The following is a 25,291-nucleotide window of genomic DNA, read 5'->3' as shown; positions in this document are numbered from 1 at the left end:
AACTGTGAGTGTGGCTGCCTCTCCACAGATCTGACTTGTAGCTTTGCCACCTGCTTGTCTCCATGGATATAAATAAGTTGACACTGGAACTTTCCAGGCAGCACAAATCAATCTCCATGAAGACAAGGAAACAAGAAATTTGATATAGCACAACTTTGATGTTATGTTAAAATTGATGTAATTGGGTCTCATATATATAATAATCTTATTGAAAAGTGAAAGTAAATACCATTGCAGTAATATTTTGCATATTATACAACAGAGCTTTAGCCTCCCACAGCAGTAGCAGCAGTAGTATACAGAGACTGGGGGAGGGAGAGCTTCTTGAAGTGGTTTGGCCGACTATCAAACATCTTCCTGACAGAAGAGTCAATAGCACAGCAGCAGTTTCAATGCTTTGAATCTTGGAGCTCTGCCTCTTTTCCCCCTTACATACTACACACTCCAGCCCACTCCAAATTTGCATTATTCAGTCATTGGCCCAGACTCATTACCTGGAAAGCAGTGGGATTTTTGGCACTATTTTCTTTTTGCGCTGTTGTACAAATGGCACTTAAATGCTCTCTAAACCCCAGAAAATGTGGCAAGGATGACAAAAGACCTATACATTAGTTTGGCCAAGTAATACTGTGCTTGCCAAAGAACAGTTTCTGATGTATTTCCAGTATAGAATAGCTCCCTACATTATTCATCCTTTTTAAAACCAATTGTTTTTCTCTCACATCATATATCTTGGTTGTACATTACATTTTGGACATGTTGTGCTTTGATGTTTGATGTAAGACTTTTCTCTTGCCAAGTTGTTTGCTTATTAAGTCAGACCTTCATAAAGAGCTGGTGGGGGTGGGTCCGTGTAGCACTTAATACCACAAACAACAGTCTTTGTAGTGTAAATATAAGTATTTACTTACGGTTTTAAAATACAGTAGTGACAGTCGGGTCTTATTTTGGTGTGTTTTTTCCATCAACTTTGACTTTTTTATATCTAGAAACGAAAATGACACATTATAAGACAAAGCTGTTTTCGCACCCATATTTCACATTAGGTGACAATTTGGAGTTTAGCTTCTAATTGCAATATAACTACAACAGTTTGCATGTACAATAAAATTCAACATGAGCTTGGACAAATGTAGGCCAAATCGGAAAAGGATATGAGCAAATGCTATCCTAACCATTATAGAACAGGACATTGGTTTTGCTTATATAGCCTGTAAACAGCTCTCAAGCACTAAAAAATAAGTATTTTATGATAAGGTAAGAAAGTAAGCTTACTGGAATATTAACTCCACAGTAAAAGACTTCAGTTTTAGTGTACTCAGAAACACACAATTGTTAAAATATTTAGCTATTCATCTCACTTTCAGATGTGTTCTCACTGAATAAATTCATAATGCACTTTAATGCATCTTGTTCACACAGCCGCATTTGGGCTGGAGTGCTTTTTAAGATGCTTAATGAGGACAAGGTCACATACTGTGCTTGTACAACCTCATTTTCAGTCTGTTTAGATGATGCAGAAATGAAAAAAATGTTCTCTAAAAATGTTTTTATTAGGCACAAAGCCCTGAGATGACGATGCTTTGTTATTACTTCACCCATGTCCAATCCACCACAGCGGGTCATTTTTACATATACTAACTAGAGCTCTCTTCTCTGTCCTCATTAGATGGCTACACCACCATTGACCACAGAGACAAAGAGTGCAAATATAGGAACGATGGATCGGCGGACATGACAGAACGGGAGCCTCTGAAGGTACAGCTAGTTCTCTCTTGTTACAGAGCCAAGATAATGATGTCTCAAATAAGAACTATGGTCCTCTTTCTTTGTAACTTTCAACTTCTCTCCTTGTGTGATAACATAACTGTACAAAATGGGTGGGATATTAATTTTACTGTTGTTATTTACAATTATCAATATTTCTTCCCAATGCGCAAATTATATATGTGTTTTTGGTTTTCATTTTTGCTTGCCCAAAACCAGTTGAAATTAACCTGAAAAAGTTCCATGATGTTATGTATCCTGACTGATGTTGTTGTGATAGTACTGTCATTGTAAACCATAGGTAGAGTTATTGCCTTACAGAATATTCTTTGAAACTTTTAAGCCAGTATATCCATGAGCGAAAGACATTTTTTATCATTTCAAGTTAAAAATCCTAACCTTATTAGAGGTATCAATGATTATAACCGATCTAAATATATAGTGCAGCCCTCCAGTGCCCTCATATTGACTCATTATGGTGGCCTCCTCATTAAAGGCCCTTAATCCTTTCCACACTCTACAGAGGCTGGAAGTTGTCATTCAGGGCTAATGTGTTCAGCACTTTGGACAGCTCCAGATCTGAGAGACTGGGTAATGGGACGTTTGCTATTGGCGTCTACAAAGTAATTAAACTGGGAGTGATTAAAAGGACCGCCAACCAAAAGCCCCTTATGATGACGACCCTTGGCATGGCATTGAACATTGGAGTGCCTTATCAAGTGCCGGTCGGGTTGATTACACAGCTGCTTCAGACCCGGGCCAGAGTTTGTTTGTTTGTTGTCTCGCTCGTAATCCAGCCTCAAAGAGAAGTCACAGGATAATGGCCTCCGAGGACACCGCCTTGAGTTATTTAACTATTAAGGGCTCTTTGGCTGGTTTATTAGGTCAAGATCAATATAGCTGAGGATGTGAGCTGTTTTGAATGACATTTTCACAGCAAAAATCTCCGGCAAGGTCAGAAGTATGTATGGGAGATAACTGCAGCCTAAGATCTATGTTTGATCCTTGGCTTATGATTTGTTAAACCGTAAGAAAGCGTAAAAATGGCAATAAAACACTTTGCTGCATGCTGCAAGGTTCCAAGTGTTTCAGATATTTAGAATAGTAGTTAAAGTGAAGCAATGGCTAATTTAACAAGATTCCACATGACTCAAAGATAGTGCTACTACTTTTGAATTTATTGAAATTGGATAAACATACTTCTAATTACAAAACTATTTTTAAAGGGCCAATATTACGCTAGTTTCTGGTCTGTTATAATGTTCTCATCAAAAACATACCTGGAGTTGTGTTTTGTTTCATTCACACAGCTTTAGGACACAAACTCTGCTTATTTAGTCTTAGTTCTTCTCTCAAACATAAACACTCTGTTCCACCTTGTGATGTCATGTAGTAATACAGAAAGAGCTCCACTGTGTTTTTAAACTTCATGCACCTTCACTAGAATCATTTGGATCATTTCAGCTCTGGAATTGCCAGTCTCTACTAAACAAAATGTAATAGGTAGCTTTTAACTTAAAAATTACCACTACATGACATCATAAGGTGGAACTGAGCATTTTGAGCTTTGGAGATGTAGACAGACTAATATAATTATTTTATTATTAATAATTAGTTACTCAAAATGTGACATGACACAATGACGCAAAGCACAACTCGATGTATGTTTTTGCGGAGGTAACAACATTATCACATGGCTTCTTCTGGAGATTCTCAATCCCCTGATCACTTCTTTTCACTTTGGTCAGAAGCAAAGGGCTTAATTCCGCAGTTCTCCAAATGGCAAAACACAATCAGAGATACTGTGACACTTTGAAGCTGTAGATATATTTATTTGAAGCAGAAAGTTTTCTCCAGCCAGTAAAGCCTGCCAGGAACAATCAGAGTGAACAGTTTGCTGTGGTCTTTGGAGAGCACAGGCCTCCTAGCGTTACCAACTCTGCCATCTGTACTTGCCGGAGGTGTTCAGTGTGCTTTGAATGCCACTTGGTTTAAATCTGCTTAAATCTGCTCTATCTTTCTCTCCCTCCCCCCCTCTCTCTCTCTCTCTCTCTCTCTCTCACCGTCTTTCTTTTGCATGTCTCTATAATCACTATGGCGTGACTCCAAGTTTTCCCAAACACTTCTTCTTCTTTGATCCTAGGTGCATGTCTGAAAAGAATGTCAAATGTAATGACTTTTCTCCCCTTTTGTTTTGCTGTTTTTTGTGGACTCTGTTGATAACGCTTGCCTCAGAATGACACAAATAGGAAGCACTATATCAGGAGTAACAGGCCCGCAGTCAGTCTGGTGGACGCTTGCGACGTTAAGCCACAGCCTGTAGACTCCTGGGTCTAAGTGCATGCCCGGTAGGTCAAGAAAATGGCACCCAAATCGATTCAGTTTAACATCACTTTAGTTTGTTGTTTGTTTGGTCACCCTGTCTGCTTGTGTCACTTCACCCAGATCAGTCAGTGTCTGTCTCCCCAAAAATGTATCCTTACCAAAAGCTACCAAGGTTATTTTAAAGGTGTATTGTGTAACTTTTCAGACAGAGGATCAGTGAAATGCTTTTCTCCATGAAGATCTTACTACTTTGACTAGAATGCTTCACAGTATGTATTGAACCTTTCTTCTTCATGGAGACCAAACCAGACTAAGTTACAGGTCAGAACTGTGGAGAAGCAATCCCATTCACAGTTAAAACATCAGTTTTTCTAGGTATTTTTGAGCTATAAATTCACCTTTAACTGAATAAATGTAAAGTAGAGCTGTTTAATGTCATATTGTGGAACATTCCAGGCAGAGCAGTGATATATCCTAAGAAAACAAGCAGGCGATGGACCCACAACCAAAAAGTTACACAATGCACCTTTAAAGAGTTTAAATTGCATTTTTTTATTTACATATCCACATTTACCAGTTCACAATTACACACATGCATATTTGGTTTAGGTAGACATTATAATTAATGTGACAGATTTTAAAAAATGAACTTCAATCATGTGAAATTGTCAATTGTATTAAAAAGCAACAATTGAAAGTCTGTGTTTTTTCAGGAAATTGCTTGTAAATAATTTGAATAGATTTATTTTATGTATTTATTTTTTGCCAAATCGGCCAGCCCTACGTTCATTAAATCTGATGTAATATAGACTTCTTATAGGGCTCATAATGTCCATTGGAGAATAAGAAAGTCTTCAAAAACTTCATCTGTAAGTGTAAAAAAAAAAAAAAAACTGTTTCCATGACTACAGTTTCTAATCTGCACTTCTAAAATTGATAGAGCTTCAAGATTGCAGCTACATTGGTGCTGTATTTTAAAGTCAAATGCCACCAAGTTGTCAAAAGTACTATAAAAGCTATGCAGATATATTTCCTATGTAGACCTATCACACTGAAATCAACAATGACATTTGTTTTCAACTCACGATGCCGCAGCTCCGCCTGATTGAAATGTATGCCAAGCCCCAGTCACTGCCTCCCCTTGACAGACTTTGCAGAAATTGGTGGTAAATGATGAAGGGGAATCGTTCTAGTGCACTCCAAAGAGGATCCTCCAGGGACTGAGTTATTTCCCAGTGAAAAGCAGTAGCAGCAAAGACAAATATATGCATGCAGAGTCACATATAACATCTATTCCAGCTCACGTTACTTTCCCTGGGTCAGAACGAGATGATAAATAATGTATGTCCTCTCATAAGTTGGCAATATACATCAAGAGCTGAATGTAAACCCATGCAAATATACAGTGATTGTATAATATTGTTTTAAAATGTTGCCTTGAGTTTATTATTCTAGGTTTTACAATGTTTGGCATTGGTGCCAAGGTTTTATTTAGATAAGAGAGAGAATCGTTATTTGTCCAACAATGTGGAAATTCCAGTTTTACAGTGTAGAGCACAATTTAAGAGCAGGAATAGAAATCTACAAAAAAAAAAAAAAAAAAAAAAAACATAACTAATGAATATTATAAAAAGTATAAAACAGACTTAAAGGTGTAATATGTAAGCATATGGTGGATCCTTCACCTGAAAAAGTTACTTGGTAAACCTTTAAATTTAACACCACACTGTAGATCATAATAGTTTAAAAAAATAGTAATAGTTCTATATGAATACACAAAATGGGTATCTAAATAGTAGATACTATATAATATACTATCAGTAGTGGTAATAGTTGAGTTGGTTATAGTATATAAGACTATAGACTATTATCCCATTAACACACCTTTTGAACAACCCTTCTTTTGGTGCATGAAAGCATTCAAACATTTTCCTTATGGGATGTATCACTAATAGCCCTAACTATGGCATTCCCACAGACTCTTCTGGGTGTGCTTCAGCTGTCGCCATAACTCCTTGTGCCTCTCTCACCCTTGTCATCATCGCCTCTTTATCTTTGTCGTGATTTAGAGCTTCATCTTCATTCATGCCATTGTAGAAGTGCATTACCTCTGCAGAGTTCCCTGAGGTATAGTTAGAAGTATCATTTATAGCGGGTAATTACTGAAACGAGACAACAGGTAAGGATATGTGACATTGCTTAGTGCATCTGTCTGGCTGTCTCTCATTTCCATGTGTAATGACCGATGCCTTGTTTTGAATTTGTTTATTCATTTGATTGACTTGTCAGTTTGTAGTCCAAATCTAAATTTGTATTCTGCATCCAATCATAGAGACAATTTTTGCACTTGTAAGCATTATCAAATTGATTCACAGGTGTGCAGAACCAAGATGAATCATACAAGATAGTTCCCAATAGTGGGTGCAAACTAAAACTTCATATAGAGTTTTAAAATCTTTAAAAATATGTATTTATTTTTGGAGTGATATTGAAAGAACATGACATGTTTGGCTTTTATTATGAATAATTTGCAGTAGCCCAAGAAAAAGAAGAGGCATGAGGTTGAAGTAGTAGTACAGAAGTATGTAGTATGCTTCTGATGTAGGGAGTATTATATGTCATTATATCAGAGGACGTGGGCCAAGGTAACAAGGACTGAGCTGGCAGTGTACAAAGATACTGTTACTATAATTGACAACAAAATACTATCCCTTTTGGTATATCTTAACCATGTATAATTGTTTTAAGAGAGAGAGATTTGGACTACAACTTTGTCAAATTTAAACTGAACTTTTCTAATATGGTTTTCTTTTCTTTTGCTCCAGGCTTAACATAAAACCAAGCGTGAGTTCGGTCTGGAGGAAGATCTCATATCACCACTGCCATTTCACAAGAAGCCACATGGAGTTAGACTTTGTACAGAAAAAGAAATAAAGAAATAAATAACAAAAAATAAATAAAAATCACAACTGCGACTACCCAGCAGCAGCCAGCATTTTCCTGCTTTTGAGGAAAATAAAAAATACGAAAAAAGGACCACAATTTCAACTACTTTTCTCATATCTACATTCCCACTGGACTGGACATCATGTGATTTTTTTTTTTTTTACAGTGTTGACTCTTATGGAGAGCTACCATTACAAACAAATGGACTGAGGCCGGTTCTGAAATGCGATAAACTTTGAAGGTGCAAAGAGATGGATAAGAAAGAAAATATTATGTTGGTAAGAAGAATGAAATGAAAATAGAAAGTTGTTCCAGATCTTGAGCTTTTGTATTTGTTTTGAAGCCAAGAATTTGAGCATGTGGGAAAGCCAATGAATGTTTGGAGGTTTTAGATGGACATTTGAATAAGAGATAAAGATGGTAAAACCGAGCCATAGCAAAGTGGAGACGTGCATTTCCACAATTTTAGTATCAATAATTTAAAATCTGTTTGGTTCACTGTGTTTTGAAAAAGCTGCTTAAATGTCAAAGAGACATGTATCAGTGTAGACTAGGTTGCAGAGAAGGAAGGGACAAAAAGTTATTTTAATTTGGTCAAAAATTTACAAATGAAATCTAAAAATTCTAAATGAAGATAAACTGCTTAGTTGGACTATAAGCCAAGCAAGCAGCAAGTTCATTTCCTTACTGAGAAACTGCAAGTTTTAACATGGTTTGTATGTATGAATTGTATTGTAAGACGATATAAGGCATTTGATTATGATTATGACAAGAGTGGTTCGGCATTGATCTCCCCTGGAAATGGATTGTTCTTAAAAAAATATGTTGTTTTTTCTTATTTGATGGTTTTATAGAGATGTATATTGAGAACAAATATACAAAATTTAAGTACAAAAAAATTCAAAACACTTAGTTGTATATTAATAATACATTGTTTGGAAAGCACATCTCATTTGATACAGTCTCATCAAGCAAATAACCAGAAATGTGTGTCAACTATTTATATTTTGTATTGTCAAAAAAGAAAAAGTTTATATGTGTTTTTCATAAGCCAGTGTGTTGTAATTTTATGCTTCTTCAACCATGACAGCAAAGAGGACATGAGAAGATTGGAAGTTGGATGGACAAAATGGCATTGTTGTTAAATGTTTTCATAGCTTATTGCTCCATCATTTTGAATTCTTCACCAGTGCATCTTTAAGAGGGGTTGTTTCTGTTGTGAGCATGACAAAAAAACAATTGTACAAATGTTTATATTATATTCTTTCCAAGTGCCAGTTTTCGTGGTGTCATTTGGATATTAACTCATTAGTGTGCTAAAAGGAGTCAGATGGTATATGAGGCCAATTTAAAGACACTGTACAGAGGAAACCGCCATAGTATATATATTTTTACAAAGAGCTAAAGGAGGATAGTATTGGGAATTAAAGAAGGCAGCCATTTTGGATCTCTTAATTTTATAAAATTGCAAACTATGAGATAAGGGCAAATCGGTTTCAATCACTCATGCAACATTTTTATAGGCAAACGGCATGTGCCTGCATCAAAGTCTGAATTTTCATTTTATTTGTGACTTTGTGGAGCTTGCATATTTTACAGTGTTTACAAAGATGTGCGTCGTGGTAAAAGTCAGTAAACAAAAAATGTATACAGTTTTAATTTCAGAGTTTTAAAAGAATACTATTTATAATCCAAGTATCCCCTCTCTTATGTGTCCTCAAAAGTCTGTGCTGTCCCTTGGTAAGAATTTTGTTAAATCATTACAGTTGCTAAATGCAGTTAGCAACGACACAACCAAAGGATTCACTCTACATGGTACATCGACAAAATCTGAGAAAACATGAAGGACACACAGTGAATCAAACCAACCTACCTGTGTAGATATTTCTGAATCAACATTGTCAAAATTACTGTACAACTCAGTAGCAGATGTGTTTGTACCTATCACGTGCCTTAACCTTTTCCATGGTAGATCAAAATAAATGTGTTTTATATAATGTTATTCCTCCCTTTCAGCTGTCAATGCTCTTACCCTAATATGTATCCTCTTCTGATCATCTGTCAGATCAAGAAATTCCTTTAAAATAATCCCCATGTTATCCCAATGGCGCACCTATCCCATCCCTCCAAGTAGTTTAGACTGTTGGTGGCTAATTTCTGCCTTGTATAACATTGTATGATAAAGATTTTAAAAGATAGTCATTCAAAAACTGGTTTTGATTTCCTAGAAGAGTAAAAATTGTTCGGTAGAGAGTTGAGGCCATGTCACAGTGACAGAATGTATTATGTTAATTTTACTAATACCCAGAGGCAAATATTACGCTTGTTAAACATAATGGAAAAATACTGGTTTGTAGAGTATAAATTTGGTGTGTTTTCAATAAATCATGCCTGGAAAGAAAATCTTGAGTGTCTGTGCAATTTATTTCAAGCTTATTTTATTTTATAGATAGACTAATGCGATTTTGATACTTGATACTTGATTCATTGCATTTGGCAAATTGTTTTGGAGGCAGGATGATTATTTTTAACTCAGTTTATTTAGTGTTTAATGCTGTTCAGTAATGAAATTGCCCATACATATATTTCAAATATTCAGGCTTTTTGCATTCGGATGTAGCCTGTACCCGAAAAAATCAAATCAAATCCAATCAAATAAAACTAAATGTTAAATGTTTTATTTGTATTCAGGCGTTTACTGGGGCGGCACATCTGTCCGTCTTGGGTCCTTTCACCATAACAATATGGCTGCCTTGAGTAGAGGCAGGCACCGGTGGAAAACAATCACTTATTTTAAGGTTTTATCAAGAACCTTTACCGGTAAGAAATGAAGAATGTCTCAGAAGGAATTATATCAGTTATAGCTACTTGGTTATTATTTTTTACTGTGAAAATCAGCTTCGGTTTAGCGACATTGAAATTGAACTGAGTGATGTAACTAGTGTTTTATCTATTGTATACACCTGCAGAAACCAGTATAGGTAATTTTAAAGCAAATTCTTCTAAAATGGAAGATATATCAGTGTGTCTATAGGTTTGTTATTTTAATTGTCAATGACAAACGCCTGTATTGAAGTTTGATTGTTTCTATAGGTAAATATGACTATGACCTCGTAGTTATTGGTGGAGGATCTGGAGGACTCGCCTGTTCCAAAGAAGGTCAGGCAACAGCATGAAACATGGGTGTCTTTTTAAAACTATTTTACAGTTTCTGACCAAATCATATTCATTGTAGCGGCTCAGTTGGGGCTGAAAGTGGCAGTGCTGGATTATGTGGAGCCTTCACCTACTGGTAAAAATAATGCCTATATTTCCTATAGTACAGTTATAGTCTAGCCAGCATACACATTTTTAACAGTGTTGAACACTTTCTACACAGGTACTAAATGGGGTCTTGGTGGTACATGTGTCAATGTGGGCTGCATCCCCAAGAAACTCATGCACCAAGCGGCTCTGCTTGGCACTGCTGTCAAAGATGCCAAAAAATTTGGCTGGCAAATCCCAGAAGCACTCTCCCATGACTGGTACATTTTTTAATTTATCTTTGAAGTATTCTTAACGTCCAGAGAGAGCGGGTATAATTATGTCTCAACAGCACCATCTAGTGGTGTTATTTTTGTATGGTTGCATGGTAAAAGTTTGATATTTCATGTGGAACTTCTTTTCTGTTGTCATTCTGTTTTCAGGAATACAATGGCTGGGGCTGTGCAAAACTATGTTAAGTCTCTAAACTGGGGTCACCGAGTGCAGCTTAATGAAAAGTAAGTATAATCATTCTGCTGTTTTACAACAATTGAATCAATTAAAAATGCTGTTGCGTTGAATTGTCTTCAGCATTCATTTCTTGGGTGATAAAAAATAGCAATTTAAATATTTTATAGGAAAGTGAAATATCTGAACATGAAAGGAAGCCTTTTGGATGACCATACAGTTAAAGGAATTACTAAAGCAGGCAAAGAGGTAAGCAGATTTCACCAAACAATTCAATATATTTAATTTTCTTTATTGTTTAAGTTAATACTAATCTTATATAGTCTTTTTTGCTTTTAACATGTCTATAATTTCAGCTCTTCATATAATTTTCTATATTTCCCTTGGTTTCATAGACAATGCTGACAGCTAAAAACATTGTAATTGCCACAGGAGGTCGTCCTAAGTACCCCACTAATGTAAGTATTGTTCCAAACTCAAGAACAAGTAGATTTGTAATGTGCATATTGTAGCAAAGGTTTCAAATATTTTTTGCTGTTTTATTAATTGTCACACAGATTCCTGGGGCAATAGAACATGGCATCACCAGTGATGACATATTTTGGTTGAACAAGTCACCAGGCAAAACGTAAGCACATCTATATCCCCCTATAATTACCTTTCAGACATTTTGGTCAAAGAAGCAGACAGTGGTAGGTGTTTTTAGCTGTGATGTGAATGTTTGCATCTACAGTCTTAGTGCAATCTGTAGCTTGTATGTCACATCCCTCTGTCACGCACTGTAATCTTTCATCAGGGACATGTAGTTTGTTTAACTCTCTTCCTGTCAGCCTGTCCGCGCCTCGTGATTCAGATTAGCGGCGTGCATCCTCACCTTTGCAGAGCAAGGCCTTTAATCCAGCCATTTAGCTCTTGTCATCACCTGGTTAATTGGTCCTTCCCTGACATTTCCTCTTGGCACTGGCAGCAGACGGTGACTAGTGATGGTGGTGTACCTGACCTGATGTGCTTGTTTGCTAAATGATGACAGAACTGCGGAAATAGTTATTGTAAAGTTAGAGTTTTCTTTGAAACCTAATTTGTCTTTGCCATACATGTTGGTGTGGGAATTTATAGATATAGAGCAATAGAGGAAATTATTACTGTCTGACCATATGAATTTTTAAACTGTAATTTTGGTTACACATTGGCTCCAAGCTACACTGCACACAATAATGACTTGAAACTTGAATGAATTATATTATTGAACTTTCAGCCCAACCCTTCTTCAAGATTTTGTTCCTCTTGTGAACACTTGGTGGCAGTAGAAAGTCATTTGCTGCACCTGTAGGTTCTGTAGTATTTACAGTTGTGCACTCACTGTTCCAGTCCTTGACAATTACCACTGTACCTCTCACTGACTCAACAGCACACTCTTGTATAGGAAGCAGAATTATCCACTTCAGGAGAGCACTTGACTTTAGGAAGTCCTTTGAAGCAGGACAGTCTCTTATGTCCCCTCTGCCTGCAGGCTGATGTTGTTGTCTGCTGTAGGTTAGCACTAGCCTTAGCTCCCTCTGTAAAGATATTCCTTGCAGATGGGTTTGTTGTTAGGGTGCAGGTGATGTCGACAGGTAGTTTGATGGGACAGGTGAGTGACAGACATCTAATGGACCCTGGAGCGTGCACACAACAAAGTGACGGCTTTGCAGAACTGCTCATTTTCATCCTATATGCACTACATATGTGTCTGCACTCCTTTGATGCTGACTGAAACAAAAATAGTATTTTAAAATCCCAACCAATGTTTTCTGTAACATTTCATATTTCTGTTCATACCACCCACACTGCGAACAGTCACGCAAGGGTCCCTATCAGTGGCAGGTCCTGTTTGCAGCCGGCCAAGGTCAACAGCAGCGGCTGATATTGGATAGCAGCTTTTGTACAGCAAAACTTTGGCCAGAGTTCATAATACATACTACCCTTCTGCCAGGCCAAACCCGCTGTGTGTTTCTCTTTGTTTTGAGGATACTTCTGAAATGTGTCACTGCAAGCAAAATTACTTTTAGTTACGGTATCGGAATAATGGTCAAAGTACTTGTAGCTTTTTTGGCTCAGTAATATTTCTGCTAATGTAACGTGACAGTCTGTCTACAGTGTTCCACTCAGACTTGAGGACAGGAAATTGGTTTATGTTACAGCATTTCATTTGAAGAAAATCAAAGCATAACAGCACTGGATTTTTTTTTTTACACATTTGTATAAGATCAGTTGATAGCAATATGTTACATTACTTTGCCTTATTGAATATTGGTTTAAAATTCTATCAACACCATCTCAAATCATAAGAGTTAATGAAAGGAGACATTTGTTGGTTGTGAGTCTAGACTGTCGTAGCAGCTCTTTGCCTAATCTCTTTTAAAACACTCTACAATACGTGCTGAGTGTCTGAGTGCCCCACACACTGGTGATGTGGGTACAGGGGCTTTTAGTGGTTACTGTTAGTATGGGCAATAGGAGGATGTGCAGACAGTGGAGGAGGGCGCTAAAACAAGGGAAAGGGGGCCTCACCTGTGCGTGGCAGTTCTCACTCAGCAGCCTGATGTGTGGACTGGAGCCTGAACACGACACACCCCATCTTTAGGGATTAGCCTAAATGCTAGCAATTAGCTCTCCACATCTACACAAGTCCAAGGACTGGATTTGAAATGTGATTTACTTGGACCACACACATATATGCACTGAGAACTCAAAATGAACCCAAGTTTTTTACCGCTTTTTTACACTGTTGTCTTGAAGTTTAGTTCATCATCACTTGCAACTGATCACAAAGTCAGCATTACATATGTTTTGATATCTTTTGAGTATGACTATCTGCATTGAATTTTGATACAGTCTTACTGTATTTTGTCTGATAAAATGTGTTCTTTTCATTTTTTCAGACTTGTGGTTGGAGCGAGCTGTATCCTTCATTTGTTTTTCTTTGAAGAATTTGTCACAATTTGTCATTATACATGTATTTTATAGCAGATACTGTTAATATCTTTCTTAACATTGTATTTGTCAGATGTGGGTTTGGAGTGTGCAGGGTTCCTCACAGGTATTGGCTTGGACACCACTATAATGGTCCGCAGCATTGCTCTTCGGGGCTTTGATCAGGTATAGATGAGGGACAATGTTCTGTCTGTAATGAACTTTTGAATTAATAGTAATTATCAGTATATTTGTTTCATGTAGCAAATGTCAGGTCTCGTGACTGACTACATGGAGGCCTATGGGACTAAGTTTGCATGGAAGTGTGTCCCCAGAAGAATAGACAAACTCCCATCTGGAGTCTTACAAGTGACGTGGATGGACACAGGGACAAGTAGTGAACATAAAGACACCTACGACACTGTGCTCTGGGCAGTTGGTGAGTTTATAAAAATCTTTTTATGGTCACAAGACATTATATGAACTATGAAAATAACATTTTATATGATAAAGTACTATAGTAAACCTAAATATAAAGTGCTTTTTTACCTAATTGTTTATTGCAGAAAATGATAGATTTCATAAAGCTTGTCACATACTAGAGGAATGGTTATCTAGTAGTTTTCTCATGATAAATTAACATAAAAATTTTGTATCATACATTAGACTAATCTGACTTTTCTTAGCATTCATCCATGTTCAACCAAAACACTAATATAGGTCATCTTGTGGTAATTCCAGCTACTTTGTGTTCTTGTAAGTTTACCACTGATCATATTAGTGAACAGCTTGCCTTTACCTCGCAACTAATTATTGTTTTGACCTTAATTTCCATTCTTCCCTGAATGTGTTTTTAAAAAGCCTTAAAAAATAATAATAAATCTGTTAAGACATTTCCGTCCTGCCCTGAATACAATGTGAATACAGTGTCAGCATAAAGCAGATGAATCAAGAGAAAAACAAAGTGATATAGAGTGATGGGAATGGCCAGGGGAAGTGTTAATCACCTAAACCTTATTTTGTGGCTGTAGCCGTGCAGAGGGGCAGGATGCACCCACACACAGGGTCACCACATTTTTCTCTGTTCCCTCTCTTTTCTTTGGGGCCTTCCTGATCATGCCAGCCCTTCAGGAAACCACCCCTGTATCTGTCACTGCCAGCACTACACTTGGGTCTGAGTGCACTATCTTTACCAGGGCTTCACTCGTGCAGTTCTCCCATTGTGTAGTATGGCAGGCGTTTTGTGCCCCTTTGCGTGTGACAGGGACAAGGATGTGAGTGACCCTGTAGCTCATGTGATGTTGGCTCTTCCCTGTCGTGACTGTGCTGCTCTTGTCAGCGTGAGAGGCATAGGGTGCGTTCATCCACTGTTAGGAGCAGGTGCTACAGTGACATGGAGCTGTGATGTCATTGTTAACAGAAACTCTTGCCAACAGGCATGATTTAGTGTTATTTATTATATAGCCCGAAGAAATTAAGAAGAGAGGGTTTTTACATCAAATACATGAAATTTCATTTTTTCAAGTGTTGAATAGTGCACGTCCTCAAGCGACTGCTATACCCAAAACAGTAACAATTATTAAAATTGTTAAAGGGTGCACATCTTCATTTAATAAAATGGCAGAGATACTCTCATATATCTTTATTTGGCATGTTAAATGTTAATTTGGCATGAGTATATTAAATAAAAATACTGTCTGAACAATAAGTGATTTGCTGTGGCCAGTGTTTCCCTCAGAATAAAAAAGCCAGTAAGAAAGTGTCACTGTGTGCATACTCTGTAACTGCATCAAAACTAAACCATTAATGAGAGAGCTGTTTTATACAATTTGATTAATGATATTAATCTGGTAAAAATAGAAAGTTCCACGTACATATGAAAACTCAAATTTGATTTCATAACATCCAATAAAATGAATGTTTCATTGACATCTGTTGCATAGGCAACAAGATGATGTCCTACAGGAAAAGCACAGCTGTTCAAATCCTCTAAAATGAGTGTAAGGTGTAAAACTGCAATCTGTGATTGAGGCACCAGATGGTTTTTAGAAACAAAGCCTCAAAATTACACCAACAAGTTGGTTACGGAAGATTTAAAATTCCCTAAACAGTGCTTTGTTTATATGTTTTTCAACATTTTTCAATTTAGAAAAATACATTGGTGGTGGTCTGAGGGAGGTAGGTGTAGTTTGGCAGCCACGCTTCCTCTATTCATCTCAAAGAGAATGTATATGTGGAGTGAATAAATAATCATTTCATATAATGTACTTTCAGAAGCTTTTCAAGAGTAGCATAAAGGCAATCAATTCATGTTGTGCTAATTGTGTAAAATGTCTTCCAAATAAATATCTGTAAAAAGACAGCGAGAGGGGAAAAGGCACAGACAACAATGCTGTGACCCGTATGCCCATGATACCCTGTATTCCCAGACTGTTCAGTGAGAGCCTCTTGAATCCTGGCTCCTGCTCTTTGATGTCTGCTGCAGCAGTTCTGAGCACAAGGCCACTTCCCCTAACAGGACCTCTCACTGGAGGTCAGAGTGCTCCAAACCTCTGTGGAGTTATTAAAGCCGCAGGGCTCTGGGGCTGTATCAGTGTTGGATACATCCTTTCCCCTGGCCCTTCCTGCACCCAGGGCCACTCCTTTGACCAGGTGTGACAGAGACTCACCAGGAAGAACAACATTACATTCTTCCTGTCTGAATAAAGACACTGGTGCATTTGTCTGTTTCCTTCTGGACCTCAACCATTAATGTGTAGGGTCTTTATGTTTAGACTGAAACTCTACTTCATAAAAATAATGTATATATTTGTCAGTGTATGCTGTATAAATCACAATGACTTAAAAATCTGGATTCAACTTATTTGGTTGTTGTACTGTAAAAAGGGCTCTCTTCTTTACCTGTCATTCACCTGCAACAAATCACTGTCTGCCTTGTAGGTCATGATGCGTGTATTCATTTGTAATGGGTTTTATGTCTGATCTCCAGCAGGATACATCTCTACTTTTTTCTGGATTTTTGGACTGGCACAAATAATGCGCTGTGGCTTAAAAAACATTACAATATAAAAATTCTTCAAAAAAAAATACACTCCCGTTTTGTCTTTAACTTAGTCATGTCTTGGCGGTCTTTGTGCTATGTTCCTTCCAATTACTCTTTCATGTTACTCTTTTGTATTTGCTCATTTGATTGATCAGATAAGTGTCCGGCTTCATTTCAACTTGCAAAGGGTTGTTTTGACTAGTTGGCCTGGCACTTCCTTCTAATGTCACAACCGATAGTGTTTAACTGTTTGTCTTATCAGGCGCGCTCCCTGTGTCCTCCTCTTACAATGGAGCTGTGGCTGCAGCAGTGACCGCCTCTGCGCATAGAAACAGACTGGCTACACTCAACCGGGAGATTCGACTGATATGCTCTTATATAGGCCACAGCTAATTTTACTATGAAAATAAATACTAGGAGTAGAAAGAATGTTTTTGGATTCATATTTGATACTATTTGATCTGATTCATTAAAAAGGCCCCTATACTATTACAATTTTTTTATTAAAGATTTTCTGGCACAGTGATGTTATTGAACATGACAGCTGTAGCGTGAAATGAAAACATTCAGTAAATGATCATGGCTGGGAGTTGAGCCCACGATACTGAGGTGGTAACAACCAAGTATGTGCAATGACTTAAACCAATATACCACTGGTGAACACATATTGTTAATATTTAATATATAAAAACTTTCAAATAAACACTCATAGTATTATCCCTTTGTGTAGTTAGTTTTCAGCACTACTCCAGCTCAACCAGGCACAGTAACAGAAATATGTCACGTATGGCAGACTGTTCTAATGTTACAGAAGACAAGAAAATATTTACAAGTCACACTTTTGGGACTATGTCTTCTCCAGTGTGCTCTCCATATCCTTCAGCCACCCATGCAGTTGAGTATTAGGCCAGTCCCTGTAGCCCCCCGGTCCGAGTCACGGAGGGGGGCACGGCTCCAGCCAGGAAAAAGGGTCTTGCGGGTTTGTTATTTTTGCTGTCCGATAGCATCTACATGGGTACCTCAGGGCCCGCTGTTTATTATGTTACCCAGGCAGGTTGTGAGGGGTGCCAAAGCGGGAGGGGGGCAGAGAGCGGTCTGTGCGCCGTCGAAAAGCATCCATCAGCTGCCCCCCCCCCATGAAGTGTTACAAATAGCACCTCAGTCTGTCCCCTGGGAGTGATGGGAAGTCTTGTCCCAGCTGGTCAGTTATAAGGCTGACCTGTTTTCCTGCTAGACGCTTTTGTCTCGGAACTTTGGTTTGCAATAATAATATATCTCCTTGGCGTCAAATTTAAATAAAAAATAAAGATGAACTTGCTTCATTAGACAATTGTTGTACTGAACCATTCACCAAGAGGAATGATGAGATTAACTGGTTAAGCAATAATTGTGATTATACAGAGCACAACTCACAATATAATTGTAAGCTCTAAAAACATTAATTGCAAAGACAAAATAAGTAATTCAATTGATTCTTCTGAGTGCCCATTTCTGGCTATTTATGTCTCATTACTTTTTAAGATGTTATTGTATTCTTCAGTTTAATTTAATAAAACTAGTCATCTGTTAGAGGAGAGGTGATTTATCAAATAATGTGATTAAAAGGATTTTGCTCTTTTGTCATTAGGTCATTAATCATGAATTTCTCTTTTCATTATTATCGTTTTCTTACGACTAAAATTTGGTCTTATGAATTCCTAGTGCACATTCGATAGGAATATCTTTCTATATCGTTGCAGTGTGTTGTTATTATTATAGTACTGTATGAAATGTTTTACTCCCATTTCTATATCTGTTCATTTTGTATAGATCATTTATGCTTTGTTATTTGCTCATTAAAGATGTTGGCACAAACAGCAATATGTAACAATGTGGGGACTATTTACAGATTTTGTCTCCCATTAATCATTTTTGAATTGTAACATTATGTTGTGATTATTTTTCCCCAGGTAGAGCTCCAGAGACTAAAGTACTAGGTCTTGACAAGCTTGGCGTGCAACTCAACAAGGAGACTGGGAAAATCATTGTGGGAGCTGACGAATCCACCTCGGTGCCAAACATCTATGCTTTTGGTGATATTGGTGAGGTAAGATTAATAGCTTACTTTACCCTGTAATTATTCTAGGGACCTTAATAAAAGCCAACTTTTTTAAATGATGTAACCACATATAACACATATTGTTTTTAGTCAAATCAAGGTTTGTCAGTTGGTATAGTTTCAAAATGTATGTGAGCAAAGTGTATTGGAAAAAGAAATATACTGCAAAATTAAGTTCTTTATGTTTGGGCCAAAAAAGAGTATTTTGATGTGGCAATCCTAAAAGTGAAAAGAACTCATTGTATATTCATAAAATATAAGTAGTAAATGTGCAAAATAATAATTTTATCTGTATACTAAAGATACATCCTCCATTTTGATCTGACCTTTGGCATTGACAGTACAAGGGCTGTGTTAATACTAGTTTTTCCTGCTGTATGTTTTATACCGCTGTTTTTTCAACACAACCAGCTGTGTGCTTTCTTCCTGCCTGACACACACACGCGCATGCACACACACACACACTCAAATGTTGGGTTTCCATGCTGTTTGGGGACATTACATTGACTTTCATTCAGTCACTACTCGCCTAACCTTTAACATAAGCCCTATTAATACACATCTATTTTTTGGCAGTCAATATCTTTATTTAACCTTGACAAGTGCACTTTCATTCAATCATTTTATGTACATTAAAGGTATGCACATTGGACTTTCTCAAACACATTTTTAAACACATAAAAAGAAAACAAACAAAAATATGATCTAAAATCACATAACATCACTTGACAACTCACAAACTCAAGATTTGTAAATTTTGAAGAATTTGCACAAGAACCAAGCAAAAACAAAAAAATATAACTTAAAAAAAATACAATTAAATAATATATAAAAAATTTACATGGTAAATTATTCTTTCTGTATATATTATTTTACATATTTTTATAGAACCTAAATATTACCGTTGAAAAACATAATATAGTGTTTGCATGCAAATCTAAAACTGTAAATCATGTTGTTAATTTATTTTGAAGGGGAAAGTGCAATTTCATAAAACACATTAAAAGTTAACACAGTTAAACATGAGGTATAAAAGGCTATTTCTCATCTATAGTCCCCTGGCCATGATGTTAAAGCAGTAATAAAAAAAAACAACATTTGCAGTTGTTTTGTAGTTAATACTTACCGATTTACACTATAGGGACTGGATTTCTAACTCCATAACAGACTCAGGTCCCCATGAGCGTATACACAGGTTTTAGTCCCCACAATGTGCTAAATACTCACCTGCACACGCACTCAGAGCACTGCATGCACACACCGCTCTCAGACTGACAGCCGCTTTGATGAGTCCTACTTCACCCCAATCTGTCTGTCAACCTTCCACTGCAGCGGGAAGTTTCTTTTCCTGAGGCGGAGGATAGATCTCTCCATCAATTCGTCCAAAGCATTGTTGTCATTCTCGCGTTTGTTGTATTTAAACAAGTACACGCCGCCAAGAAATGCATTACAGTGACGCATGCTGTCTGGAGTGTAAACACTTAAGGTGAATATGGCGGCTTCGATCGACATACGTGCAGATATGTTTGGAACAACAGGATGTGAAGCTGGTGATTTAACAGGTCTAAGTCATCCCTTTAGTATTGGCCTGCAGCTGTACCGTTTCCTGAAATGTGCAGTAATGTCTGTGTGTAACTATCAGGCATCCTCAACTAAATAGTATTTTTGAAAGATATTCTTTTAAGATGTATATGTTTTTCTCTATTACTTTTTGAGGCAACTTTTAGTAAAAAATGTGCAGTGTGCCTTGAAAAGTTCAATATGAAGTGAAATGATTATTACTATGTCTTTATGTTTTAACAGGTGGATCTTAAGCAAAGATTAAAAATATATATATAATAATAATAATAAAATAAAATGCCTACCTTCATTTACATGTTTCGGTCAACTAATGACGTTTTACTGGTAATTTTGTGTTTTTTAGGGTCGGCCAGAATTGACTCCTACGGCCATTAATGCAGGACGACTCCTCGCTCGCAGACTGGCTGGCCAGAGTGCTCAGCTCATGAACTATGACAATGTAAGAATGACTCATAGCCCTTAAGTTTCTTTAATTATAGTCATTTAGGATGTACATTTACTGAATATACAAAATATTCAGTTATATTATCATATTATAGAAATACTAAATTACTTTTTTTTTAACTATGTGTTTTACTGAAAATGTTCAGACCTATATGGGATTGAAATTCCTGATATTCATTAAAATGAGCTACAAAGATCAACCTTTTTTACCACACCCAAAAAATTTGTAAATTTAACCATCATCAGTGGTCATAGCAATTAAGCAATTAAAATTTACTATTATATTTTCTGAGTGGGGAAATATCTGCACAGAGTCCTTTAAATCAGGAAGGAATTGTCTGAAACATATGAATAATAGGTTTTCTCATTGACTTCCAGGTTCCAACAGCAGTCTTTACTCCTCTTGAGTATGGCTGTGTGGGTTTGTCTGAAGAGGATGCTGAAAAAAGATATGGAAAAGATGGCATAGAGGTAAGTTAATTACACCATAAATGCTATATTTACCCCATTATTACAGAAACAGAATCAGAATTTATTTGGTCATTTCACTATTAAAAATAAATAAATGAAACACTGTACTCCTGTCCAGGTTATCAGCAGCATAAATAAAACAATAAATAATTTAAAATATTGTGTCAATACAGTCTTTAAAAACAGCCCCCTCCCACCCCATTTCTAAAGTGCTTTCCCAGTGCATGAGACACAATTTATACATTATATTTTAATTACTGATTATGTGTCTTTTGAACATGAATATAATCCTTTGTGCCAGAGGCTGCACCAGGCTGCTACTTTAAAAGAAAACGTTCATCTCCTATAAACCATACATTTTTTTAAACCCCTCCACACATATTTAGAGCCACATATGTAACATGCCTGTGTACATGAACACACGTACACAAACACTCACCAGCACCTGCACACGGAGCTGATAAACGGTTTTGGAGCTGCGAGGTGGGGCTCCTGCTATGAGTGACAGGTGAGCAGGAGGCCTGATGGAGGTGTGTATGGGGCGATGACAGGCGCGCTTAGATCAGAGAGGACACAGCAAACCCCGGCCTCTAACAGCTGCACGGCCCCGGTAACTTGTGTCGGCACGCTGGCTGTCGGATAATGCAAACTTACTCGCATCTCCTGTAAAATGTTCCAAACCTGTCACTATCGGGAACTAAAAACATGCTCTAGATTTCATCCCAGGTTTTTACATACTTTGTAGCTACATTGTGTTTTTGTAGCCAGTGGTAGACTCTTAACTTGGCTTGACAATTTTGCTTACATGAACCAAATGCAATCTTTATTTATAGAGACTTTTACAGCACTCAAGGTAACCAAAGTGCTTCACAGTAAAATCAACACAATATAAAAACATGCAGAACTTTAAACATTGAAATAAAATTATAGCAACCATTATAGATTTCTGCAAAACAAAAAAAAGTCTATGCATATATGAAGTGATAACTGAAATATTTTGCTTTTGATATGTGCTCTGCTCTGTCTAGGTCTATCATGCTTTCTACAAGCCTTTGGAATTCACTATTGCAGAGCGTGATGCCAGCCAGTGTTATCTGAAGGTATGTTTATTATGTAAATTATTTTAACATTATATTGCAGACATTCATGTGTACATTTCAGAGTAAAATTAGAAGAGGCTGAAATTAATATGGTTTTGCATATCTAGCAGCCTGTGAATTGTGTGTCTAAAATGTTGGGAGTTTGCTACATTATGTCTTGTGTCTTAACTGTTTTATTCCTTTTTGTCAGGTTGTATGTGAGCGTGGTGAGAACCAGAAGATTTTGGGTTTGCACTTTACAGGACCAAATGCAGGAGAAGTTACACAAGGCTTCGCTCTGGGCTTCCAGTAAGTGGCATCAGTGTTGTATGTAACTGATTTAGAGCTTATGTAAGTAATATACTTTTTTTTTGTTTGTTTTTAAACCAGATGTGGTGCTATGTACTCTGACCTCTTGAATACAGTTGGCATCCATCCTACTTGTGCTGAAGAGGTGACAAAGGCTCATATCACAAAGCGCTCAGGGCTGGATGCTACAGTCACAGGCTGCTGAGGTTAAGTCCCCTTGGTCCGTAAGCACACAGGGATCCTCTCTCTCCCTCTCCTTCTGAAATACCTCCATACAAATGACCATGTATCAATAGAACATTATGGAAAAATGACTGCTTATCCTTCTAACATGCAAGCTATGCATATTTGGTCCAAAAAAGAGGGTCTAAAAATAAACAGGCTCATCGATCAGGATACAGACCATGTTTAAGGGTTTGTTGAAATCACAGAGGTAACGTAGTCCGAACCCAAACTTTTCTCTGAATATTCTGCAAATATTGTTGTTTCTCTGGCTGTACTTCCTGTCCATTAGTCTTGGAGGTGACACATACCATACACCCCCTCACCTCCACACCCCCATGACACTGATGGATGGCCCGAGGGCCTTCGGCACAGCGACACCGCCCCATTTCCCATGGACACACACAAACAGTCAGCGGGCTGCTGTCAGTCAGCCAGGCCAGCAACTCAGGGAACCCCACACTGTTTAGGTCCACTATGAGTCCAGCTAACCACAGAGCTCTTTTTTTCCCAACATGCACTGCTCCTAACCAGGGCACCACACAATGCAGCTGACAGCAAGAGGAGACTGCAATCCTAAACCACTGACAGCTGAAATCAACTTTAGATACACTACTCACTTCTACCCAAAGATGGCACTATTGCCCTCCAATTCTTAGTACAGTCTTCTCTGCACAGGCGTCCTGAATATAACATTCAGCTCTATGGATGTTGCACATTTAATCCTTTAATCCCTTTAAAGATATGCACTTTTTGCTTGACAGGCGAAGGCTTTCTCTGAGCCAAACTGATAAGGCTATCTGCTGTATGTTTATATGGATAGAGGACTGGCCTTAAAGAGTCAACACACTCCAAGATAAGATGATTTGTTTACATCAATAAAACTGGAACAGTGGCAGTTAGTTTGGCCAAACACTCGCCTATTCTGAACATCTTCAACCAATTGTCGGTTTTCTCGGTAGAGGAGCATTAGAGCTGTCAATACGTGGGTTTCCACAAAAATTGGTGGACCGGAGTGGCTTGTGGGAGTCGTTTATTTTTATTTGAAGTCTAATCTGTCCAGTCTGATTAATGGGTTTGATGAGGGGAGTGACAGAGTGCCAGGAGATGGAGAGAGAGAATGAACCAACTTGCAGGTTTATTTGGAACGGAGTGAAGTTTTTGAGTTTTGGCGCTGGGGAGGGACGCGGGGAGGTAGGGTGGGGGGATTCCTGTGTGCTGTGCTGAGGCCGAGGTGCTGACTGAAGGACCCTGACCTCCTCTCAGCGGGAACAGCTTGACTCTATCACTCGAAGCATGAAGGGCTCACATGCAGCGCATACAGGGGCACATCCCAGTTGACTGTGTTATGGAGGGTGGGATGGACAGAGCCAACCAGTGCAGCCATGTTTGCCCGCTGTAATTGAGTCCGTGTTCCTGTGCTTAACGAGCCACTTCAGAGACCCCAGACTGGCCCACAGCAACATGAGGGAAGTCATTCAGCCCATTGGTGTAACTGCAATGTCTGTTTGCTTTAAACCCTCCATTTCCTTTCAGCTTTCGCTCAGCTACTCTGTTATTTTAAACACATTGTGTACATTTGGAAGAAGAAATTGTCATTTTTTTAGTTGACAAATTAAGCATTTAATATATTTTTTCCTTTTGTTGTTGACACTCTGGACTCTGGAGTTCTTTACTAGTGTGTCTAAGCTGATTCCCACTGGTGGTCAGGGTCATCTATCCTTTTGGCCAGTTTATGATGACCTGCACTAAAGCCCATACCTGGGGAGTGCAGGCCTGATGTCCACTGGCTAACAACTTCACTATTGTATATAGAGAATATTTTACATAAGTTATGTATTTCATGTAAGTGTACAAACTATAATGAAACAATGTTTTGGATTAAATTATTTATGTTCACTTATTATCTGTGCACTGTGTTTTATTACATACTTTAGATAACACACAGTTCTTAGGATTTGTCTGTGTAATCTAACAGCTCATCTTTGGTGTGAGTGGTGTCATAAGAGGTCACATGTTGACCCTGACTTGTCTGTGCTGACAGGAGCAGCCCTGTCACTCAGCCTTGTGCACCAACAATGACACAAATTCCAGTGTGTTTGTTTGGTTAAGGACAGGGCTCTCCGAAACCCCTGAACCTCCTCAGGATCCACACCAGCCGCACTCACCCTTAGAGATGACCGTGTCAGGCCTAACCCAGACACTGCCCTCCCCAATACACAAATACCCACCTCCTTTTAGCAATGGTGTCTCCTATGTCCTTCACAATGGAGCAAACTGGCTAAATCCACCTTGAAATGCACTTAGTGGAACATGTCAACATGTCAGGGTGCGCTCGAATCG

The 25,291-nt window shown here is 37.8% G+C and overlaps 2 protein-coding genes across 7 annotated transcripts in view; both read left to right on the top strand.

Annotated features, from left to right (window-relative positions):
• Positions 1–9,389, top strand: part of arvcfb (ARVCF delta catenin family member b) — a 266,391-nt gene extending 257,002 nt beyond the window's left edge. For 5 of the 6 annotated variants that reach the window (XM_055161604.1, XM_055161603.1, XM_055161598.1 and 2 more), the window contains 3 exons: positions 1,670–1,758; positions 4,003–4,115; positions 6,918–9,389. In XM_055161604.1, the coding sequence (XP_055017579.1) occupies positions 1,670–1,758; positions 4,003–4,104 (191 nt within the window). In that variant the 3' untranslated portion in view covers positions 4,105–4,115; positions 6,918–9,389. The remainder of the gene's footprint in view (positions 1–1,669; positions 1,759–4,002; positions 4,116–6,917) is intronic. The other variant, XM_055161602.1, reaches the window with a different exon arrangement.
• A 373-nt stretch (positions 9,390–9,762) lies between these two features.
• Positions 9,763–24,851, top strand: txnrd2.2 (thioredoxin reductase 2, tandem duplicate 2). Its single transcript, XM_020928248.2, has 17 exons — positions 9,763–9,858; positions 10,132–10,197; positions 10,274–10,330; positions 10,418–10,562; positions 10,725–10,799; positions 10,920–10,998; positions 11,145–11,207; positions 11,307–11,377; positions 13,671–13,690; positions 13,796–13,887; positions 13,966–14,140; positions 18,694–18,830; positions 20,767–20,862; positions 21,246–21,338; positions 22,367–22,438; positions 22,629–22,726; positions 22,808–24,851. Exons 1-17 carry the CDS (start codon positions 9,783–9,785, stop codon positions 22,929–22,931), a joined length of 1,539 nt encoding a protein of 512 aa, XP_020783907.1. The 5' UTR covers positions 9,763–9,782; the 3' UTR covers positions 22,932–24,851.
• Positions 24,852–25,291: the final 440 nt, after the last annotated feature.

Source organism: Boleophthalmus pectinirostris, unplaced genomic scaffold (genome assembly GCF_026225935.1).
Source record: "Boleophthalmus pectinirostris isolate CB_2022bp ecotype Guang Dong unplaced genomic scaffold, ASM2622593v1 HiC_scaffold_4, whole genome shotgun sequence".
In the NCBI taxonomy this organism is placed as follows: domain Eukaryota; kingdom Metazoa; phylum Chordata; class Actinopteri; order Gobiiformes; family Gobiidae; genus Boleophthalmus; species Boleophthalmus pectinirostris.
This window is presented reverse-complemented; position numbering and strand designations above follow the sequence as displayed.